Source organism: Mugil cephalus, chromosome 1 (genome assembly GCF_022458985.1).
Source record: "Mugil cephalus isolate CIBA_MC_2020 chromosome 1, CIBA_Mcephalus_1.1, whole genome shotgun sequence".
In the NCBI taxonomy this organism is placed as follows: domain Eukaryota; kingdom Metazoa; phylum Chordata; class Actinopteri; order Mugiliformes; family Mugilidae; genus Mugil; species Mugil cephalus.
The window spans coordinates 12,891,008-12,915,865 of record NC_061770.1 but is presented as its reverse complement, the minus strand read 5'-3'; the positions used below and the strand labels follow the sequence as shown (position 1 = coordinate 12,915,865).

Genomic DNA, 24,858 nt, shown 5'->3' with positions numbered 1-24,858 from the left:
GGGAGTCTTTTGAAGGAAAGAGCCAGACATATCGTTTTTCATACTTGGGACATTTTGATGTGATTACGTTTGAGTTTTGGATTTCTCATTCGCACATCAACTCATGACAATGAAGGAAAATATTGATCAATGCACCAAAAGCAGTAAATCCATTTGTATTTGTGCGGCGCGGCGCTCCTGGCCTTTCTCTGATTAAGAAATGTTGCCTGAAATTAATGTTCAATATCAGCACCTGCTTTGACGCGGAGTGAAAAGGCTATAGGACAGTAATCAATAATATTGCTAAGGTGATCACGGAGAGTGTGATGTATGCGTGGGCATTAGGCTTAGCTTTAATTAAAATTCAGCAAAGAGGCTGTCAGGAATTACATGACTCATAATGTTTGCTTGTGATAGCCTTTCCTCTACACTGATGTAGGAGCGAGAGCCGCGCGATTCATCCGTCATTGTGAGCTTTCAAATGTCTCAATGTGTTCCATTTAATGTCGATCTGAGAGGACATTAGTCTTCTTTAATTTGTCTGTCAAGACTTTCTGAAAGGATTACATTTAAAGGAAACTGGACCCTTTTTTCCCCCCCGTTGTGCTAGCTGCACGGCTTTACGCGTAGCATTGTCAGTCAAGTGAAATTAAATGTATCTCGGCAGCTGAAAGCTTGACTGTCATTAAATCTTGAGATTCATGCTCCTCAGAGGGTGAGGATCACTGACTGTGGTGGTCTGTTGACTGTCCGTGTCGCTGCGCCGTAACATTGGTTTCTGCGGTTTTGAGTTGTCTCAACAGGTGTCCTAGCTTGGGCGCATTTCTTTAGCGGTGGCGGTGTCAGTGGGCTGGACTGAAATATCTCAGCGACTATAAGGATGGATTGAATTTGGCACAGATACACATGCCCTCTTTATTATACCATGCATTTAGCCATCTGCTTATTATCAGCATTTTAATTAATGGGAATATGTATGAATTAAGCTCAAAGCACCGCACCGTCTCAAATATCCGCTAGCGTGGCTGCAGACACTCGTTAGCACAAATGTGGGCAATCAGTGTTAAATTGTGGTCACTCACACACTCACGCTTGAATGCCCTCAGTGTTTGTCAAGTGTGAACAAATTTGTTTCCTTAGTGGTGGCTGATTAGACCCTGTCTAATCATATGCTTTTATGCAAATTAGGTTTACTCTGAAGGTCAGCCAACAACTTTGGGCAGCGGCAGTATTTCGGTAAATCACACAGCCAGGTGAGCAGACGCGGTCGTGGGCCGTGTTGTTGTTGTTTTTGTCCACACTGAGCACCGCAACGTTTCTCGGTGGCTGGAAAAAAATTCGCAGATATAATTTGCCAAAAAATAATCAACTTTAAATTTCTGGCGTTTCTCGGAGGCTATAATTTCATTCATTTTTCAAGTGGTTGTGAGATCCATTCCCAACAGAACAGAATATAAAGCAGGAGGAAGCGTTAGGAAATGCACCTGGGTTCAATCCCCTGAAAAGAGGGATTGCTGCCATTTCCAGCTCCATTTTAATTTCCTGTTTATTTCGTTCTCCGCAGCTTTGGGAACTCTGAAAGGATTTAAATGCCCTTCAGTCCCCATGTCTGTCTCCCATTCCCTTTGATTTATAGATTTGATTTTCATCTTGAAAGCAAGGAGGGAGAAATTCCAAAAGGAGAAAAAAACACCATCATGACACGGAGGAGCTTAAAGCGAGCTGAAAGGTGGGGGGGAAATGGGAAGGATATAAAACGCCCATTGCCAGCTCCACGGATGAAATATAAGGAATTGTCGAGAACCATGTAACAAAACGTGATATGCAGCAAATGAACTGGGCCTTATTCAATCCCCGAGCAACCATAAGAAGTCCCATTCTGCTCTGTCGGTATTGTGCTGTGCCCTGTGTCGACAGGACTCACTTTCACTTGACTCTGCCGGGCACCCATTAAATGCTACAATACACAATCATTCCTCCTTCCAAACTCTGTAAACATTGTGTGCTCCCTGTTCCTCTTTTACACTTGGAGCTGTGATTCCTCAGCAGAAAAAAATGTCACTTGGGGCTATAGGCACCCTGACTTAACCGTGACTTTCCTCGTCTCCATAGTGCATCCGAAACAAGCCATGACTAATGCAGCCTAGTAGGTTTGCTTTGTGACTGTGTGCATTTCCTCTCCTCTCTGCTTCTGTATGTGCGAGGGATCATCTGGCACGGCTACATAAGGTACCTTGTGTGGCAGCAGTCAAACTGCCCTGGGGAAAAGGCAGCTTTTGTGACCCACAGCCTCAGCCACAGTGGTCCTACGGGACTCGCGGAGCCATGGGGAGTCTAAGGGGAGACAGACCGAGGCTGAGAGACGGGACGGATACTTGGGGACCGTGGAGGCTCTGAGCTCACTGAACAGATAAACCCAGGGGATTACTGTCAGACTGCACACTCCTCGGGCTTGCACATGGTCAAAATGGGGAACGATTTAACTTGAACCTCTTTTAATTGTGTGTATTGCCTCCAGCTAAAGGCGGTGACTTAAAGCGAACGAGGCGGCAACCGTAAGCATCGATTCGTGGCTTTCACGCGCAAAGCCAGTGATTTATCGTTGCGCCATATGTGATATCCATGTGCAGTCGTTTTTTTTTTTTTTTTTTTTTACACTGTTAATTTCCACCTAATGAGTGAGAGAGATGAATTCATGTGCATGATGAATAGCGCAGCGGCAAGCACTCAGACTAAGCAAATTCTTGTGCGCGCGCGTGTGTGTGTGTACGTGTGTGTACCTTTGTGTATGCATTTCAAACTCTGGTAAAGACTGCAGGGGCACTTATCTGAAATAAGTAGGCCTGCCCTCCACCGCAGTCCTCGCTAGCAGCTCCGTATGGTAATGAGCTGCACAAGATGAGAAGAGAATATATATCTATGTTTTTTTTGCACCGCATTTAATTCAGCAAACATGGGCGTGATCCGCTCGCGCCGTTTCAAAGACAACAACCGTGTTTTCAAGTGTGAAGTTGAGGTGAAAGCCGAATCAGTACGCTAATCTGTGGAATGTCGCAATTAGCATGTAAGAAAATAAAATGGCTCGAAGTGAGACTTGTGCGGTGCGAATATTTCAGGCGCTAACTCGCCGCAGTGGCATGTGAACATCTGCCAAAAAACATAAATTGGAGCGAATAACAAACTGCCCGCCAAAGTGAAAGGGATGATGAGGTCATGATGTACATCTGCAGAACGCTGCGCGCCGCGTCTCTCTGTTGGCGTCTTCATTAACGTGAAGATTGTTTTATTTCCGCCAACGTCGGGCCCGTTTAAACGCGCCGGCCTGCTAGCACCGGCGCCTCAGAAACGTCTGAGCTGACAAAGAGGAGAAAGGATGTGCAGGTGTGGAGATTGGAAGTGCAGCTCTCCTTTTGTGTCACAAGTGCAAAGCTGCAATTCATTTGGAAGCGCAGCCCTTACAAACCGGCCGTGCTGCTGGACAGCGTTTACCTTGGAGACAGAAATCAATTCCAAACAAGAACAAGCCATTGTTGAATAAGAATGATAATCATAAATCAAAACAGTTCAGCTCCACGCATTGTACTGAGGAAAACGTTCAGATGTCTATCTCGGCGCCGGTTTTCTTTTTCCTTCCGCCTGGCTCGCTGTGGAAGTGAAAACACTGATGCTTTCCATGTTTAAGCGGGCACAGGAGTAATCACGATGTCAAGAAGCATCTGACCTCTCTGTAAGACTCGGCACTTAACGACACTTAATTTAAGGGCCCAGAAATATAGTTTAGTCAGTATTTAGAATTAATGAGCGGTTATTAGTTTAATATTTGTAAAATATTCAGAGGAAAAAGTCGTCAGAATGTTAAAACGCTAATGAATTGCCTGCAATTTAATCATAGGAATAGTTCAACATTATAAGCGAGACCTATGCTGTGCCGTACCGTGCCATAATCCGATGTGCACCCCCAAGAAATGCAAACGCACGCTGTTGCAACGCAGGCCGCAACTGTGATTGGTCCGAAATGCATTTCCACGTTCACGTCTCACCGTGACCGGATAAGCAGATACAATTCTCCGTCCTTACGCTTCAGTGAGTTCAACGGTCGTACACACAATTACTGAAATTACAGCAATGTGGAAAAGAGGGAAGATGTTGTACTCCAGCAGCTTCTCTATTTTCTGAATTGCTGTAATTTCAGCAAAACTAACTACAGCTCCAGTGTGATCTACTCAGCTTCCTAGTTTGAACTGAGCAAAATCGAATAAATAAAATATCTAATCTAATTTAATTACATTGATACAGAAGTCCCTCTACCGCCTGACGTTTTGCTTTCATAATTTCGGGGCCACAGGGACGCACTAGTGTCTACATACGACGCGCTGGTTGAATTAGATATTTGAGGAAAGGACTGTGTACGTAGTACACATCCGCATTTTTTCACCGAGCCTGTATTTCTGAATTACAGAACTAAATTGATCTTGCGCTTTGAATTGTTAAATGCATAAATGGAAACTAGTTCCTCATCATCATTAAACTCCAACACTGCACCTCGATGACGATACTGCACCAAGCATAAAAACAAGAACTTGTTGTCTTTATACTTTTGTTTTTATATCAGGTTAGTCAGGCTACAAGTTTCCACCTGTAAGATAAGATTACCAACTGGCAACTGTAGCTTCATATTTCCATTTCCAACACAACCATGGTGTTGATATTTACAGCCACTGTAACTTTAACCTTCTGTCTTATATCATTAGTATTATATATAGTCCTCGGCTCACAGTTTTTGATTGATGCCCCGGTCATCTGCGCCCGTGTCTATATCCTCACACATCCACGTCATATCATCCTCAATCCCAGAGAAACACACACACACACACACACACACACACACACAGAGAGGGATCGTTACGAGTTACTTTCTGTGGAGAAAATCTCCTCCATCGCGATGTAACACGACGACACGTGAGATAAGGAGATTCACGGACGTCCAGGGCTGCTCCGAAAAGCCGGCTAATTAACGGTCACGAGGCGAGAGGCATTCGCTATCACAATCATATTTGAGGCTAAACTCCTCCTGGCTAACTAACACAGCTGCTCCCACTTACCGTGTGTGCCCGCTGGACTGTGAAGTTAGCCATCAAAACAAAGACCCAGTCACCCACTAATAGGGTCTCTGGAAAATTCCAGGACTGTGTGGGTGGGAGGTCAGCACCTATGGGTCTGTTACTGTCACACATAATGCCTATGATCATTATCACTGCCATGCAGGCTGCCAATCAGGAGGAGGCGCTTGTCACATCTACAGAAATGGAAAACTGCAGCAGCTGTGTGTCAATATTTTATTTTATTTTATTTTATTTTATTGTATTTTTCTCTCTTCAACTTCTTCGGCTCATCTCAGTGTAACCTATAATCCAGGCAGACCTTGTCATGTAACTGATGAGTTTCAAATATAGCCCTGGGAGAAAAACCTCTTGTTACCAAGCTACCTGCAGCAGTTATGTATTCCAGTGGTCACTTGTGCATTATCTGTCTATCTTTCACATTTTGTCGTGTGAATTGGCGCTGAGCTCACGGCAGCGGCTTTACACAGACGTAATTAGAAGGGAGAAGGTATGACAGATGGATTACAATCGTAATTGAGAGTGTGGAGAGTCTATCGTCCTAGCTGCAGTGCACCTGCTTTTGTCTGAGGTGTAAACAGCCGAAGAGGTATGAATTTGTCTTTTCATACAGCGTGCCTGTAGAATTACAAACCTTTGGGGTTTGTTTTTTTTTTTTCTTCTTTTTTTTTGTTGGTCTCCTCACAGACTCTGATTCTGCTTACGGTGATAAAGAAAGGCTTAGATAACCCAGTTTTATTATTCCAAAGCAGATGGCACAAAATGAGACGTGGAGGCCCAGCAGCTCGGTGACCTTCATGTTGCTAATCTAACATCGCTCCTACATTGATCTAACATTAACACCTCACCTCTCACAGAATATGCATGACTCCAAACAGGCGGGTGGGCCTGCGCGCATTCGAACAAATCACCTCGACGTGCAATTAACTCCTGTTCCCGAGTTATTTCTTTCCTGTGGATACGGCCACCATTTCATTTGGGTCTGGGAATTAAAGAGGTTTCCAGGTTAATTAATTTGACAGACAGGGCCCATTGTGCCTAGTGTCAGCCTAAAAGGAAACCTTATTGCCTCTTGTCCTGAAGGTTGACTTTTTTATTGTTCTTTGATTCGACATTCTTTAAAGGAGCACACAGCGGCAGGCCTGTAATTGACTTGAGGAAGACCACATCGAGCAGACATGTTATTGAATGCTCGAGACAAAAGCTCTAGCTCATTCATAGGAGGCCATAAATTATCCGGTGGGGGTGCATTGAAATGTTTAGCACCCCTGACATATGGAACATATGACTGTATTTGGTTGTTTGGCAGCTGTATATATTGGACGCAAGCCTCTCGCGGGACACGTCCTCAGCCCTCCGTCCTCGCCGCCTCCCCCTTCAACCCGTGATGACATCGAAATGGAATTTCTCCGAATGTGTGCGCGCAACACGTGACCGTCGCGTCTGTGTGAAAGTGAGGAAGGAGAAAGAGAGAAGATCCGAACCGAAGCGTAATCTCGGCCTAAATCACGCCGCCTCCCCGGGGGGAAAGCCCCCTCTTCCTGGGGTTAGTCAGTGAATTAAATCATGGTGAGAGCCCCATTTTTCAAAAGTAACCTTTCCGTTGACAGTGTAAGTGGGAGTCAAGCTCTCACCGCAGAGTCCGAGCCTTGGAATTAGTGCCGCGCGTTGCGACACCAGTCTCTCAGGGTGTCATTTGTAGGGGCTGCTGCTGCATTATTTCCAGGCCCGGCTGTCTGTCTCACTCCGCTCACAGTGGAGGAGGCCATCTGTCTCCCTCCCATCTCACATCCCTGATTTCTCTCCTCCTCAGCAGTCTCTTCCCTGCAGTTCCCACACAGTTTCCTTAAAAGTATTTTTAGTGCATCTCACAAATTCTGGCCCCAGCGCGCTGTATGTTCACCCAGACGTCACATTGTCATGGAGCCGGACATGCACAATTTGCCCCGTTGAAAGATATTCGTGTACCGTGTGGCTAATGGAGATAAATACACTACATGGCGGGATTAGGCTTGAATTAATCTCTATTCAATTTAATTAATTAGAAATTTGTCCATCCAAGCCTGTAATGTCAATAGGACAAGTTTCAATTAGAGCCACATCGCCTTTTCTAATCTTTTAATTGAACAGAAACTAATGGAATGAACATCTTCATAAAATGGGATTCTGTTCTTCGCGATTGCGATAAAGCAACTAGGAGACTGTTTATTACTCCATCATCAAGCAACTTACAGCCGACTTGCCCTGTAATCCGCTTCCTGTTCCCCAGAACAGCAGCAGCCCCGTGGTTTCTATCGCCGGCCGTGCGGCGACTTCCTTTAGACGCAGTCAGTTTCTAAGGTTACTTGAAAACGAGGGGAATTGCATATTCACGGACCGCCTGGTTGGCACCTTTCCTCGCGTCGTAACCCGCTGCACATGTTCTCATTAGCAGAGCCTAACAGCTACTATTTCTGTTGTCCTGAATGTGAGATTTACAGGGAGAAACTACCTTTTTTAATTAATGCCTCAGATTGCCAAGTGAGTCCCTGGCTAACAGGGGCCCGTGAGAAAGCAAATTATCATAACCTGCTTGTTTGTAAAAGTACCATCTGTGCAATTAAATAGTTAAGCGATGATAGTGTTTCGTTAGGAACACGTGAGAGCTCCTTGCTCCTAAAGGTGTGGCTAATTTTCATCAGTTTGTGTGCCAGCTTGTGTGTGTGTGTGTTAGTTTGGAGGGGGGGGGGGGATGCATCAGGATGAATCAGGAGTGTCTTCTGAAGAAGGGTTGCCTGGGAGACCAGCCTGGACCCCTCCAAATGTGTCTGTTCTCCTCCCTCCCGCCCGCCCTCCCTCCGTTTTAAAGGTGCATCAGTAATGAATCCAAAACTATTTCAGGAAAGGCACTTTCCAGTCGGCGGGTGAAGCCCTTCATACCTGCAGCAATTCTGTGTTTTCATAATGCCACAGATCTCTGTTTCATGCCCGCCACCGTGAACATCAAAAGAAGAGAGGAGGGGAGGAGAAAAAAACACAGACTTTTTTTTTTAGTGTGTGTGTGTGTGTGCGTATTTGAGGAGGATAAAGGAGGGAGGGGAAGTAGAAAGAGGGATTATAATGCAGCGCGCAGAGAGGCTCTCAGAGGAACAATTGTATTATTATTCAAGTCTGTAAGTGCATTTGTTCGTCTTGTTTACCTTTTCATGTCTGAAAACACTAAGCGCCAACTTCCTGGAAACCTTGCCATGAAGTGATGCTAATCTTATTTTATTTTTTCCCCCTCCCTGCCAGCTGAATGACGTCTCGCATCGAAAGGGGGCTGAAAACTCGGCGCACACAGTCAATCCCTCGCTGTGACTCATTCATTTTGTATAAATGCGACCGGTTGCAGAGACAGAGACACAGAGAGAGAGAGAGGGAGAGGGAGAGAGAGAGAGAGACTGGGATTTAATTAGCTGGGGTTATTTTCTTCCTCTTAGTCCTCCGCTCAGTGAACGCACAATTGCGCTCATATCGTTTCTCTCTTTCTTTGGAGACTGTGGAGATGATATGCACCCCCGGGAGAGAGACGCCACAGCCGAGCGAGCCATCGCTGCGCTCCCGTGGAGTTGTTCGGAACAAGAAGAATGTCACCCACTTCTGCCGGTCCTAACATTTAAGTATTGATTTTGAGAGAGCATTCCTGAGATCCACTGCGCGTCACTTGCTAGAAATCGCGGCTTTTGTGCTGCGAAGAAATGTCCGTTCTTAGCATCGGTTTCACTGCGCTCTTTGGATTTAGCGTAAATGGACAAATTTAGGCCAGCTCATCTGCGGCGTGTGCTCGCCTCCTTTCACTGTTAATTCTCCGACTAATGGATGTAGCCTCCCTTTTCCGCGGGAGCTGAATTACCATTAGGGGCTTCACTATTCAACAAGCTGCACCGCTCACTACTGGCTGCAAAACGATGGGCGCAGTTTGCCTGAGCCTTCTGCTGCGTCTTGGTTCTTCGGCACAGCTTGTTGAATCTCCTCCGTGGACAAGAATGGGCTCGTTTTAACAAACTTACTCAGCCTTTCTGGTATTTATTTATTTTTTTTTTAATATCATCAGCGGATTTAGGGCTCCGTCCATCCTAAAAGTTGATCATGGCTCGTCTGTGTATGTGCGCGAAGCTGAGCTCTGTATGGAGGCTGTTTTGGCTCGTGAGGACTGTGGTTGATTTCGCGCTGGCTCAGGAGACTTATGCGCCTCATTCAATACGGACTGAGGGACACCTGACCCTCGGTGGACTCTTCCCGGTGCACACCAGGGGGGTCGACGGTACGCCGTGCGGGGACCTCAAAAAGGAGAACGGAATCCAGCGGCTTGAGGCCATGATGTACGCTTTGGACCAAATTAACCAGGACGAGCAACTCTTGCCCAACATAACCCTCGGCGCTCGGGTGCTGGACACTTGTTCGAGGGATACATACGCGCTGGAGCAGTCGCTAACTTTCGTGCAAGCCCTCATCACGAAGGACACCTCCGACGTGAGGTGCACAAATGGGGAGCCGCCGGTCTTTGTCAAGCCTGAAAAAGTGGTGGGAGTCATCGGCGCCTCGGCGAGTTCAGTATCGATCATGGTTGCCAACATCCTACGCCTCTTTCAGGCAAGTGTTTGAACATGTGCAGTACTTGTGTGGTTTTAACATAGACTGATTTAGCTGCGGTATGCACACGCCTCTAGTAACAATGTGCGTGAAGGGAAAGTGATGCGCCTTCTCATCGCAAACCCACCCAGTAACAGGAAGCGGGTGAGCGGGGTGGCAAAATTAATACGAAAAAAAAAAAAACTAATAGGAAAAAAACGATGCTATTAGACTTCATGTATGCCATCCATCTTGGACATGAAAGGAAGGTGAAATGAGTTTGGGTGGTTTTCCAATCCACTACACTGTGTGGTTGAGACAGCTGAGTGTGCTGTTGCTTGTCCCCGGTGGTGCTGAAAGAACAGCTCCCGTCTGTTCCAGTCTCACTCCGGAGTCTGGATGAGTGGGCACTGACAGCCTGACACAATCACACCCAAACTCAACAACCCCCTCCTGAGAATAACAGGCCTGTTTCATGCGATTGCACATGATTATATGAGCCTCTGCTTTGGAGGGGCTGCAGGCATTTATTTATTTATTTTTTTATTATTTTATCTTTATTGTTACCAATTGTTCTGAACCCCAAAGCCTCCGTCTACGGTTGAGTTGGCTTGCTTTTGTCTACGGGGGACCCCTCTTCTAAATGAGATGGTTTCAAACTCTTTGCAACTTAATTGAACTTGATGGCTGCGAGTAAATTAAATGAATTCGCAGCGCTGATTTCAAAATGACTTAGCTTTGGTTTATGGCACATTTATGTTCTTATTGGCTGAGTCAACTGATGTTGTTGGCCCACTGCTGCTGCTGCAGTGGAACGGGGCGCGCAGCAGGGCATCAGCACAACTGATGAATTATTTAAGACACATATCCATAGCAAAAATATGTAATTACTTGAAACGCCATGCGGATTCTTTTCCTGACGTGGAGATTTCCCGGCAGTTTTTCCTCACGCGAGGACGGTGACGTTGAAGGTGATTGATCCGTGGTTTCCGATGCTAACTCGCAGTCCTGTCATTTAGGGTTTTGTTTCAGTTCAATTAGGCGAACCATGAGTCCGGCTGGAAGTAGCTGTTTAACTGCAACTGTAAAACCATTATAGTACTTAACAAGCTTTTAGCCCCCCCCCCCCACCCCCCTCGACCATCTTCCTTTTCTTTTCACACGCACAAATGCAACACTATTATTTATTTATTATTTTACAGGAGCCGTCCTCTGGGGGTTTCTTGTGGCGCTATTGGCCGGACAGTTCGACCCGTGGGCCCCACCACAACCTTCAGCCCGGCTTTGGTTCCTACTCACTCTTAATAGACTGAGTTAACATATTACGTTCTTATTCTGAGTTGGTGAAACCCTCCAGTTATGCTTTGAAGCGTCCTCACTACACTCATTATTTTGTTGCTTTCTCCTTTTCATGAGAGCTGTGCAACAGTAACACGCACGCACCCATGAAATTCAGAGGGTTTAAAGGGAAGGGAGATTAGTCCCTAATTCTTTCCTCTTCCCACTAGGTGTGTCAGGATATTTATAAGTGTCAGGCTGTCAGAGGGTAGGTGTAGTTCAAGTGTGATGTGGCGCCGGGGCTCTGGCGTCGTAATCAAGCCGGAGGAACGTGCGGTTTGACAGCAGTTGTCACGCAGCTCCGTCCGCCGCTCTGCGTTTCTTCTCGTTTCAGCCCAATCTGTTGTCAGATGTAATCGCCGCACTTAAACGTGCACACAAACACGACGGCGCTAAATGAAATGCGAGGCCCCGCGATACTGTATAATCAATACATAGCTGAAGTGAAAGCTACGGCCCCCGTTTACCCACATTAGCCTCGCAGCATTTGATTGGTATGTGGCTTCAATTAACAATTTTCTTTTTTCAGCTGCGATCCATCAAATAATTCCACACAAAAGCATCTAAAGCCCGGCAGAGCCTTAAGTGCTCAATTTCTTGTCCTAGCCAATTTAAATTGTTTCTCGTTATTGGATGCATTCGGGAATCCGGTGGACTTTGACGCTCAATCATTACACCTCAAACCTACGGACCGTGACCTCTGCCAGAGCCGTCATCGTAGCCCACTTCCCTCTTTGTTACCCGCAACTGTCATCAAGTCATTTTGTGTCTCTCTCCTGTGATAAATGAATCGTCAGGGAGGCTAAGTAATGATTGTAGGTTTTATTGCCAGATTCTAAATATCATGCCATGTCTATTCAAGACATGAGTAGCCGCTGAACTGTTAATGCTGGGAAATTGACATGAGGGATAGATTTTTCTGAGTACCCAAGGGGATTGATCGATACTGTTGCCATGGTGAGGCCGATTTGCTGCTAAGATGTTTTTATTTCACCACCTTTCGTGCTGTGTTGGAAATGAGAAGCAACAATGCCACAGGAGGAAAAAAAAATAAAATCAATCAGCCAAACTTTTGAATTGTTATCAGGAGCCATCATGTGCTGAACCTTTGAAAAATCACCCAGTCCTTAGTCTGCTCTTGTGGAGGAGCAGGAGCAGCAGGAGGAGGAGGAGGAGGTCATGGTTGAAAAGACCAGGCAACTTTGCCCATTTGTAAGTTTTGGCCTCTTGAATGAATCATGAAATTGATTTTTATCCAGATGACATTTACATCGGGAGGAGCAGCCCGCTATTCTCTGTCGCATCTCTTCTCCCAAAGGCCGAGGCAAAACTTTGTATTGAATGCAGGTGAACTCCGTCTTGTCCTCTTGTCTGGGGAAGCGGCCCCTTCAGACTAGCTGTCTAAGTGAGGCATTGACGTCCTCTGCTCTCATAGCCCTGACAGGCTCCTGTCGGCTTTTTCTCTCCCTCCCTCCCTCTCCCTCTCTCCCTCCCTCTCTCCGTCTCTGTCTCTTTTTGCACTGAATCATCACTGTGACTGATTTGAAGGAGATTGAAGCCTTGCAGTGTGATCCATTCAGCTGACAGTGGTAGAGATGGACACCTTCGAAAGGACGAAGGAAGGCTGCGCGCGTGTGGACGTAGACGGCGGAGGCACTAAATTGCAAAAGGCTTCCATTTGTACATGGATGCTTTCAGCAGCTCCGGTCAATTAGTCACTTCGCCAGGATGGCATTCAGCCAGATAAAAGACACAGTTGGCTATGGTTGGTTAGTCAAGTATTCAACATATGAGTGGACACGGATTCACACACATGCACACAAACACCCTATTACCATTACTGAAGGAATGAAAACACGACCGTCTTGTGGATATTTAATGATCCACACTAGCGTTTTCGGCTCTTTTATTTTCTCTCCATCACTTGCTAATTGGCTTTTATTCAGACTGTGGCACAGAAACCCAACTCAGAGCATTTGAACTTTATAACAAGTAGCTGAAACACGGATAACACAGAAAAGAATGTATTAAATTCACAATTCTCTCCAAACTAACATTCAGACCCTCATAACTAAACTTTTTTAAGGCTACAAATAACAGAGCTGGATTTGTGTGAATATCAGAATCAGAAAGAAAAAAAAAACTTTATTAATCCCCTGCAGGGAAATTGCTTTCTTAACTGCATAACCTCTAACATAAAAGTGCAAGAGAAAAATAGGTTGAGTATTTCCAAATGTTCCCTTTTGAGAATTGAGTGGGATTTACCTTGTGGATGGAAATTGAAAACTCGACTGGATATGGCCAACTTTAATAAGCCATCAAACCCAGCCGAAGACATCCACCCTTCTCTGGAGTCGTGAGTTATTCACAACAGAAAAAGAGAATTACTGAATACTGGAACACGAGTCAAAAAGTTCTGGCTGTGCGGTTTAAGTTTGATTTTATTCCTGCACTCAAACAGATGAAAATATTACAGTAGGAATCCATTGTTTGCAACAAAAAAAAAAAAGAAAAAGAAAAAAGAATCTTTGCAGTCGATAGTTGTGGTACTGGTAATGACGATGCACAAACGGCAAAAAAAATATTCTCTTCTTGGCAACAAAATCACACACTTGTACAGACAAATGAGCCGCGATGTCCTGTCACAGATCAACAATAAATCTGGCTATTGCTTAAAAAGGTGGGCACAGTAAACCTTATTATGCACATGCACACATTTGTGGTCGTATTATTAGCAGAATTCTTTGTGCTAACAATGCCAGTCTAACAAAAGTACCAAAGCGCAGTAGGATGCATTCTGCTACATTTCACAGTGTACAAGTACTACAGACTGCAGTGTGAGTAAGAGAATCAGTATTCAAAGGCACAATGCTGAATACATACTGCATGTAACAGTATGTATTTAGTGAGAGCAAATACAGTGTGCACCTGAAGTAGAAAAAGTAAATAAAAGTATGCCATTCATAGTTCAGGCTTATTTTATTATATTTTAACTTGCTTACCCCCTTTCAAAAATAACAATCGGTCTGGGAGACTGCAGAGAACTGATGAGTCACCAGTTACACTAACACATTTATGCAGATTTTGTAGCGAAGTGCAAGTTATTCTGTTCTTAGTTTTCTGTCTGGCACTCCCAGCCATCTGAGACAGTAATCTGAGAGTAACTATCAAAGGCAGTGGTTAAAATATAGTACATGTACTGTAATAATAAATGTTATGCTAATTTAGAATTGTAAAGGAAACTGCTGTAACATAAATAATAAGCCGAAGCTAAGTGGATTTTGGTGCTTGCAAGGAATATGTTGCACGTCATTGTATTATTTATTTTGTGTGTGTGTGTGTGTGTGTGTGTATATATATACTGAATAAATTATCCACAGTCCAGGGACCGTCTGTGATTCAGAGTAATGCTGGTTTTTATTCCAGCCATTTAATCAGATACTGACCCGTGGCCAGTTTAAACCAGAACTGACAAGGTCACATTTATTTACACGGGCTACAACGGGGTAAGAGGAATAAGCTGCAGGTGTTGGCGTCGCTAACAGGCTAGCCATAGCATTCCACATGTTTTCACCTGTCTCTGTGTTTTTTTTCCTGCTCCCTGTCCTTGCATTCTTGTCCAGCCACACGACATGCGCCACCGCGTGCCGCGCGCGTTCTTCTTTAAGCATGTCGTTGCGCAAACAAGGATACAAACAATCAATACCTACTTAAAGAGAGGTCAATCCCACCTGCTCCTCCTGATTGGCCGGAGATCAGAGCGCCCAGCTATTTCCAAGGCCGGAGTTCAAACAGATTGAACTCGGAGCAAGGCCAGATCGATTTATGACGAGAAGCAAACGCATATCACTGTTGTGCGTGACACACCGGGGATGCAGGTGAAATGTGTTCGGCTGACATTAGGTCTTGTTAGGCGATAATGTGCATTTTTTTTTTCTTTTTTTAGTTGTGCTGAAGGTGAATGTGTCACTTTTTGAAAAGAAAAACTGGATTCAGAGCATCAGTAGTTGGACCGATGAGCACGCAGAGAAATTAATACACGCCTGATTTTCCCCAAACTTTTTTTGGTGCGAAACAACGTTGTGACGGACGGCTGTTCACTGCGCCACATATATATTCACTCACACGAAAACAACATCAGCCACTGATGCAATATTAATAAAATGAATAAAATATCACCGTGTTACACATGTTGTCGCCGCTGTTGACATGAGGTCATTAGGTCAGCGGCCCGCCACGGGGGGAATATGAAAATCCACGCACGTCTGGTATTAAGCTATTCCCAGGGGCCTGGGGGGATGGTGCTCTTTATTATTCAGCTACAAAATAGCTTACTATATGAATAAATGTTTCTCAATGAAAACGCAGCCAGTACATTCCTCATTTGTTTTCAGACAGATTGAAGCTTATTCACCGGGCTGCGTTTTCATTTATAGCCGGCAAATGTTGATTCTGTGCCTTTAATGAGGTGTCATTCCTCATTTTAATACGGGCTTGGTTAAGAATAGCATCGGTTTGATGTCCCCACTGGGGTTGCTACCCCACAATTCATCCCACTGAAATGGAAGAGCGAAGACCTGCTTTAAAGCTTAGCCCCACTCGCATCGAGGTCGGCCGTTACTGTGTTGCATTGAAGTTTTTTTTTTGTTTTTTTTTTGTTGGTGTGGCTGTAAAATGTTACGAGGAGGACACCCTTTAGACTTTGTTGGAAGTTTTTTCTGCGGTTTGTCTGGTGAGCGGTAGGAAGCCGGGGAAGAGGAAACCCCATTACGTCCGATCCTCTTACGGGAGATGAGTGGAGAAGCATGAGGAGGTCTCTGCTGGCTGCTGTTCGGCCTCTAACTCATCCCTCCAAAAAGGAAAAACTGTCCCCGTCGCTTTAGCGGAAAGCGATCCAGTGTGGGCTGAGAGGCATTTTCACAGAGCTCATTGTAGTTTGTTTGAGCGCCGTGATCTGTGATCCATGCAACATTTCTGGACGGAGCCTGAATTACAAAGTCATTCAGCCGTGGCGGGCTCATGTTTTGTGTGACTAAATAACATCTAGGTCCGTCCAGGCTTTGGAATCCTCATACGGAGATCAATAAGACATTTCTCTTTTAAACATGATCTGTTTTTACCAGGCACTTCTCGTCTCGCAGTTCTTCAAATCCTGGTAAATGAGTTAAGTGAATTTGTTAAGAGGCTGCTTTTAGTGCTGCCTGTGAGCGTGTCTGCTGCTTCAAAAGCAGTCATGTGTTGTGGTGCCTCTTAGCCCTGGGTTCTGTGCTTTGTTCTCGGTTTTATCGCTTTCCCCACAATTTGCCCAGTGCGTTGCTGAAATCACACGCCATCTTATAAATTATAATGCGCTTAAGGACGCGACTTGTCAGGGAGACGACGTGAAAGACGTTTTAATGAAAAGAGTGCAAAACTAAAGGAAACACTTTACTCCTAAATCCTGCCATTTGCCATTATTAAAAGCAAGCAAGCGCATCTAAAAACATTTAGGATGTTTATAATGCACTAAAATATATGTAATCTGTATCATTAATAAATGTTGCTGATCCCATAAGTAAAGGCTGATGTGTAAAGCGACAATAAAACACCTAAAATGTCCTTATATCTGCACACAACTACATTATTTTATGCTGCATCGTGTTGCTAGTTATTAAATAGCACTCATAGATGCTAACATGCTAATGCTAATGCTAATGCACTGTGTAAGTGTACCGTTTGCATGTTAGCATGCTAACATTTGCAAAGTGCATGACAAGTATCAGAGGAAACCAAAATTTACGACCTGACGTTTGGAATTGGAGTGAAAGTCAAGCGAGGGATCTTGGAGGAGTAAATGACAGTAACTATTTTCATGCCAGTCTATCTTGAGAAACTCTCGAGACGCTTCACAAATGTCAGGCGAAAGTGGCGCGGGAGTTCAAAAAATGTCAGTGGCTCACAGAGGCTATTCGGGTTCGACCTCTAGGGACCAAGAATGTCACAGTCACAAAACTTCCCAGTGATCCAGCCAACGGGCGCTGAAAAATGCTTTAGCCCGGACCGGAGCGGCAGCTCGGCGATTCCGCCTCATTAAAGTTTGGCACTTTTTCTATGTCTCCATCACGCAGTGAAGGCTGGCAAAAAAAAAAAAAAAAAAAGGCAACAATACATTCAAAGTGCGATACGCTTGCACAGTGTGCTTCAAACTTAAAAGGGACAGGAGGTGCCCTGCTCACATGGCTGCCTCGCCGTCCCTGGAGGCTGGTGGCACGAGGCTGCGCTTAGACTGCCTGCCCATGTGAGCGCTCTAATGTAAGGCACGCCAATGATGAGCAGCAAGAAACGGACAGAGACACGCCACACAGCAGCTATAGCTGCGAGAGAAGGAAGGAAGAAAAAAAACACGCAGTGCTCTTTGTCTTATCGTGTTCGTATTTTGTATTTCCTCTCGTGTAATTGAAACTTGCAGATGCAGTAGTTTTATCTTAATGTCCTCCCATATGGGTTTTGTTTTTGGTATTAAAAAAAAAAAAAAGACACGCATTAATATTTTATTGTAGTCAGCAGCACAACCGAAATTATCCTCACTTACACTGTGTCCTTTATCTTAGAGAAACTAATACAAAACACACAACAATGCAGTAGTGCGTCTGTGTCAGGCTGCATCCTGCTGGGGGCGGCTGCTGCCATCAAGCAGTGTCGTTGCTATGTGGGGTGGGTGAGGGGGTGCCTGATCTGGTCTAGGTGGGTGCTACACGTCTAAGTAACATCCACTCGAAAGCCGGATCCAAAAGTTTCCCAGCAGAACGTACAGGCGGCGTTCGTGTGTGTGTGTCCCGCTGTTGCTGTTTGCGTCTCAGAGACGTCAGGGACCAGTGTGCTCTCGCTTACACTGTACATAATAAACTGTCACCGGGATTCATTCCTTGTCCTTCAGTCGCGTTATTAGAGCGGGGCCTCAGGGTGCATCAGAACATTCCCAACAACAGGCAGTAATATATAACCATTATATCAGCCAGCACACTCTGGACCTTTATAGAAAGACTAAATTATTAGAGTGCAGCAGAGGCCTCGGGTAGTTAAGCTAAAACACCTGTTGATTTTACATGTGAAAATGAAAGAGCAGAGCTTCAGAGTTTCATTAGCCTCAAATTCATTTGGTCTGCGTTCCCCTTGAGTTTGGTGAGCATGTTTTTTTTTTTTTTTTTTTTTTTTTTTTTTTATCTGCAGCTGGCTGGCAGTAGTGTGCGAATGCTGTTTGAACGTGTTTGTGTGTCTCCGCTCTTCTTCTGAGCTCGAAAAGTACACTGTGCCTCAGCAGCCAGGCCATGCACACACACACACACGCACACCCAAAAAAAAAATCAGTTGACAGGATTACTGTTTTCAGATGCAAATCCTGCGGGATTTCAAGTACGCTCCCAATCGCCTGCACTCGACGGCTAACATTGATTCGAGGGAAGACCTCAATCACCATTGACATTTTGCAAATTAGGGGGCCTCTCTCCCTTCACATGAGGCTGCTTAAACTACAATTGACTGCTGGACTGAAGCTATTGATGACAGAATATAGTGTTTTTTAACTGCCTTATCAGTATTGAAGCACTCACATGTTGCCCTTAATGAGGCTTGGAGGATCGATAGCGGGCTGTTTATCAATAGATTTTGCATAATGCTGTCACGCGCTCTCTAACTTGGAGGTTGGAATAAAACTGAAATTTGCTGCTTTACACAGTCCAACACAGTTTTAAAATGTACATCACACTCACGAAAGTATATTCTAATTTAAAATAAGTTTTGGACAATAATTGGAATGCAGTAACGGGTTCGGCTCAGCGAGTCTCTCTGTTTGAGCCTTGACGCGTATCCTTGGATTAACTGCATTTGTTAAAACAAGTCTTCTATAGGTGCGTTGGAATCAAACGGTTCTCGGGTCTCTCTGAGGGTAACTACCCACTGAGGAGCTCCCCCGAGAAATTCATAGCTTCAAGGGCTTTTGTTTTTTTTTTTTTCAGTCTGAATTCACACCGTGTGTAGGAAGGCTGAGGGGGACCTGGCTGTTGGTATGGCAACGTCAATTAGATCCGCGTACGACGTCACGTATGAGCTCGATAAAGACCAGACTTTACAGTCTGTCTGTTTTCTTTGCGATTTGCTCCATTTATTAAAACGAACGTTAAGAGCGGCTGTTTAGACGGCCGGCGTAGGCTCCGTCCATTGCTCTCACGTGTCCACGCGTGGTCACACTGCAGCATAGTTACGAAGTCTTCATCTCACTTAGTTTAAATGTCCGTTTAAAAATGCATGTCACGTGCCATGCCACCCTCTGCCGAGCTAGCTGCACAGTTTTTGTTAATTTCGCTGGAAAAAAGATGGTTAAGTAGAACCGGGAACTGGCAGATGGCAGGAACATGTTTCCGTCTTTTTTCAGACGGAACGAAAAAGGGCATCTTCGGGAAAGAGGGAGAGGAAGTGGAACTGGTGAAATAAACACGTGTGACGGGCTGCTGCTTTCCCGCAGCTCCACTTTCAATCGTCGTATGGCGACAAAGTCGGTTCGTCGCTTCTTTGACTTACCAACTTCTGCGCTGTTTTTATTTAGCAGCCAGTGTTTGATGTCTGAATGAGTCTATGCATTTACTTCACTCAAGGTTATTTTTGCGTTAAGAAAGTACTCACCCTGAAGGCAGAGCTAAAATCTTCTAAGTGGAGTTAGTAACTGCAATTGTCCACGTTTCCTGCTGTGCAGACACAAAGGGAGGTACTTCTTTTACCAGCTGTAGGAACAACATATTCATCTGACTCATGCACGACGTTTGGAGTTTGACAAGGATATTAAGACAGAATGGATGTTTGCTGTGTAGTTATTACGGCTCTGGTAAGACCTGGTAGCCCCAAGAAAATGAAAGAGTCATTTAAATCTGTGATTTACTGATAGAAAGATGCCTTCAAAACAACATGTATTTAAGTCAGAGTGACTACAGCAAGCTCTTTATTGGCTGCGGAGATTATGACTCGTCTCCGCTGGGAAGAAAATAGTGTTATTATATTATAGGGCATCAAAGCCCACTGAGGAAGGAGGCTGATGTGGATGGGTGGAAGTGTCATTTTCCATTTCCTAATGATAGTCAGCGGTTGTTTGTTGTAACCATGACCACAATCCTTCCCCAGCATTCCCCATGAGGTTATTACTGTGATCGTGATGTACTCTTAATAACGGTTTAAACCACACCTCACTCTTTACCATTTTTATTTGTGTGTCTGTTCTGGGGAGACACGACGAATGACTATTTTGTTGTCTAATTCACAGGAAAGTCCCCGGATAATTAACAAGTTCACGTTCGTGTGTAAGTGAGCTTAAAAGGATCACGTAGCGGGGACTTACTTTAACATCTGGGGACAGATGTGGTGTGGTTCCCCGCAAGGTTAACCGTTACATTTACGTCCTGTGACTGTGAGGTTGGGGTAAAGGCGGAGGTTAGACATGTAGCGGTAACAGCTAAGGTTGTGGGAATTCAAGAGTGTCGAGAGTGCAATATCCTCCTAAATAACGAAAACATGTATGTGTGTGAGCGTGTGTTTCAGAGTGGCAATAATCCTTCCGCTGTCAGTTCTCAAGCAATTTTCCAGTTCCTCTGCACAGCTGGAAACACATCACACCTTTTTATTCGAGGAGAACATGAACACAGAGGAGATGGTTTTGAATGTGCTGTGGCGAACGTACAATAAGTGAAAAAATAAACACACAGACGACATGGAAGAGCTAACCGCCGAGGCCTTGGTGCATTACATTACGTTACATTTTACCTGGAGCATCGCTGTAAGATTAAGGTTGTATATTCATGCCCAATGCCGTCTCCTCTTAGCTCAATAGTGCACTCATGGGGTTAACTTCAGTAAAAGAGGCTATTACTGCCATAAAGGAATCCGTCTTTGAACCTTTCATAATTTTTTCCCACTTGAATTTGAATGACCGTTTGAAACTGTGAAAGAAGTGAAAGTGTGCACCTAAAATCTCTCTTTTTTTCCCCATAAAACTCACCTATGAGTTGTTCTGTATTTTATATTTTGAAGTATCAGTAAGAGTCACTAAGTTCAAAAGTATGTTTTTGAGATATTTTCCAGATATACGGAAGGTGAAGGGGTTGTGTTTGTGTTATTGCAGCTAATTTGACAGATTGTTATTAGCAGAGTTGAGATCCACATGAGCTGTTTTGAGACAGGCGCATCTCGGAGCGCCTGCTGAAAATAAAGATAACCCTTCAGTCGTGATGTGTGACAGTTCCATTGTATTCGACTGAGCTCACTCCTGTTGCGGCTGGTTAACTTGTCTGAGGGTAATTGTCTGAGCTGGCATCTGTTGCGCATCTTTGATTCTGCCTCTGAACTACATGTCACTGTGCAGCCATCGTGCACTTTGTCTCAGCTGCGAGTGGAAGCTATGTGAAAATGTGCGTGTCACAAAAACACATTGCACATAAATCTTCTCGCTCCATTAGTCGAGACACTTGCTTTGATGAATCATGATCTGAGTTAGAATGGGAGCAGGTTTCGCAACAGAATAGCTCTGCCTGAAAGGCCGCGTCCAGCTCTTCCAGAGTTGGCAGGTTATTCAGTGCGGCTCTGGAAAAACGCTCCTTGTGCTCACAATCGTCCATTGTCCTGGCTTTGCGGCGGCACCGGAGTGTTGCTGACAGATCTACGAGGTCAGATGGCCTCGGTGATGCATTACACCGGCAGCACGGTGGCAGAACAAGGAGCCCGGGGACCACCAGGTCACGAGACGACATAGGATCTTAGTCATCATACTGCGCCGTGAGGTGAACGATGGCCGACATACATTTAATGAGCTGTACTTAAAAGGCTTTTCAGTTCCACTCTAGCTACCTTTCTGCCTTAGAGGTAGGTTAAAGGAACATAACTTGTGTTTGCCAGTTGATCGACATAATCCCTCATTAGCAATGTCCTTAAGGTGATTAAATCGTTTTTTTTGGTAATAATGTGATCTAATTTAGTGGTCATCTGATTGGTTACTAATTACTAACCCAATTTTAAAGCCAAGAGTGTCCCAGTGTCTTTTCATGCTGTTCCAAATTGTAGATTGAAGTGTTTGCAAAAGTGCACACGGTACAACCGTTGCTGTGGTCATGTAAAGCGCAATTAAGGAAGAAGAACGTAATGAGGAGGATTTACGTGCAGGACTTTGTTCACGTGCAGTTCCTCGTTAGTCAGATGCAGTTGGCAAAATAAAATCGAAAACCTCGTAACTAAGATGAGAATCCATTAACGCTAAGCATCTACACCTGTCCTAGAGGCTGTTTGATCTTAGCTTGGCGCGTTAGAGATTAAAGCTTTCAGGAACTTCATGGAAAATTAATGGTGGACCTCAGGCATCCAGGTCATAAACAGGGACAAGTGGAGTTGTGGAGTTTCTTTAAGCTATTTCACCCAAGCAGCTTTTTCAGATCTGAAGGTCTGGAGGGAGTTGTGGCTTAAAAAAGGACCGTTTTGTGCCCATCAAAAACTTGCATGATTAGGGTATGTTAGCAACCAGATACATACCTCTAGTAATCACTAACAGTAGCTGGGTTTACATGGAGCCAAATATTCTGATTACCATCTCTTTAGAAGCCCAAACCACATGAGATTTCATTCAGTTTCACAGGGGTAGAATATTCCTCTTCCCAAACTGATCGAAAGTCAACACTTAGACGGCAGAAAAAATAGAAATATTGAACCGTTTGAAGCTGGGATAGACTGAAGCGCGGAGCAGAGACCTCCATCTTTGATCAGTCACATGATGTTTTCATCGATCTGCACTCGTCTGTGAAACAGCCGTTCCGATTAAAGGCAGAAGTACAAGTGGAAGTAAACATCAGATCAGAATAGATCACCTCACATGTACAGAGTTCCCCTGAAACCTTCAATCGGAATGTAAACCTGGCTAGTCACTGACCAGACCTTTACAACTGACTGGGGCGCTTAGTCCTTAAGAACCAAGAAGCAAGAAGCTTGTTTATTGGATATTAATGTTGGACAAATTACTGCAAAAACATTGACGCTGACACTAGGGGGAAAGTCATGAGAATGGCCAGAGTGATTATAGTCCATCCGGAGGGGGGCATGAGTGTCTGCACACCAAATTTAATGGCAATCTCAAATCATAAATGTCAGCACCAACAGTGAGCTGGTGGTGCTAGAAGCAAAGTCACTACAAATCAACCACACTATACATAAATGTCTGCGCAGTATCCCATCTAAGGGTTATTGAGATATTTCAGTCTCGAATAAAATAACGTCCACAGAGCCAGGTCACTGGGTATAATTCAGATTAAAAGAAAAATATATATATATAGATACAGTATATATAATAATAACCAGGACCATCAAACATCACACATTCTGCTCTCACACGTGGATGACTTTTCACTTTCTATAGTCTCACTTCAATCATCCAAGTAATTAAAAATGCAGGAGGTCAGAATCTGGATTCCAAACGCGCACGCTCTTGTAATATTTAGAGATTATCTTTTATTGACGCCGCGGTCACATTGGAAGCATATAGCCGCGGTCTGAGTCCCAGCAGGACTTTTATTTCCTCATGAGTCATGCTCAACCTGCGGCTGTTCTGACGGTCCCGCTGTCTAGACAGGTGACGGGGGCCTTTTTCCATTAGGACCAAGGGCCGCTGGAGAGAATGGACTTTATTGACCTGAACTGAGCCTCTCAGGCTGCGTCTGTGCACCTTCACCAACTGGTTCAACCTGAACGTCCATCATGTGACGGATGCCTAATCTGAGGGGCAGCTGCAGTTTGCAAATTGCTAGTTTGTATATGGAGCCCGGTTGGAGGATTTGTTGTGCATCTAAATCCGGAGCAATTAAATCCGGCAGTTGTTCCTTGAAGAAGAAGAAAAAAAAAAATGTTTAGATCACTTTTATTATCAGCTTTACGCTTGCCTGTTTTTTTGGGTTTTCAGTTCTCTTTTAGCCATATTTTCAGCGTTTTATCTATTTCTTTATCTGTTTGTTCAAAGGTTCATTTGCCGTTTCATTTTAACTACACTTCTAGTGTTTTTGCATTTTTATTGCCTCTTTATGGACCTTAATGTTCATTGTTGTTATGCCGGCTTTTTGTAAAGCCCCGGTCGATGGCTGCCGAACATTTCGCCGTGAGTGGCAGTTAGGCAGCTAATTCTGCCCGTTTTCCGTAACGCAGAAATATAGGCTGCGTACGTCCGTGCATCAATCACCTCGCCGCGCGCCTCCCCCGGAAATCACTGCAGCTAGCACAAAGCGCAGTTCAACCTGCGAAGACAAACCAGCAGCCATTACATCCGCTTTAGACACTTAAAAAGGAGAGACTTGCAGCGAGGCGCACTTATCTGTACGTTCTTGTTCGCGTTTGAAACTTGTCTCAAACGCAGATCCATAACGGCTGCGGGTGGGTTTGGGTGCGTGCGCTGAATGCAGGCGCTGCTGATAAGATACTACAATCTCCAACTCTGGGAGAGCTTCAAGGCAGCACTGCAGGCAATGCTAAGCAAGCAGATAACTGCCTATTAAAGTGTCCTGTTCTTGTTTTTAACCAGTACATTTTGCGTGTCTCAAGAGCAGGGGAGACCTGACACTCCTGACAGAGGGAATGGGCTACCTGTGATATTTGCCACTGCTGTGATCAGCCTGTAATTACATGGCCCTGCTATAGAATTCTTGGAGAGGAGCAGATAGGAAAGATAAGATTGAGGAGGCTCGCCCGCATAGTCCGCACTATTAGGGGAGAAATGGGCCTGCTGATGATGCTCTGTCGATTCTGAGGCGAGAGTTATAAAGGAAGGGAAGGGGGGGAG

The 24,858-nt window shown here is 44.7% G+C and overlaps 1 protein-coding gene across 2 annotated transcripts in view; it reads left to right on the top strand.

The window, feature by feature from the left end:
• The first annotated feature begins 8,447 nt into the window (after positions 1-8,447).
• LOC125018835 (metabotropic glutamate receptor 7-like) overlaps positions 8,448-24,858 on the top strand; it is a 60,825-nt gene continuing 44,414 nt past the window's right edge. The window contains exon 1 of one of the 2 annotated variants that reach the window (XM_047603226.1): positions 8,448-9,713. In XM_047603226.1, coding sequence (XP_047459182.1) covers positions 9,210-9,713 — 504 coding nt within the window. In that variant the 5' untranslated portion in view covers positions 8,448-9,209. The remainder of the gene's footprint in view (positions 9,714-24,858) is intronic. The other variant, XM_047603234.1, reaches the window with a different exon arrangement.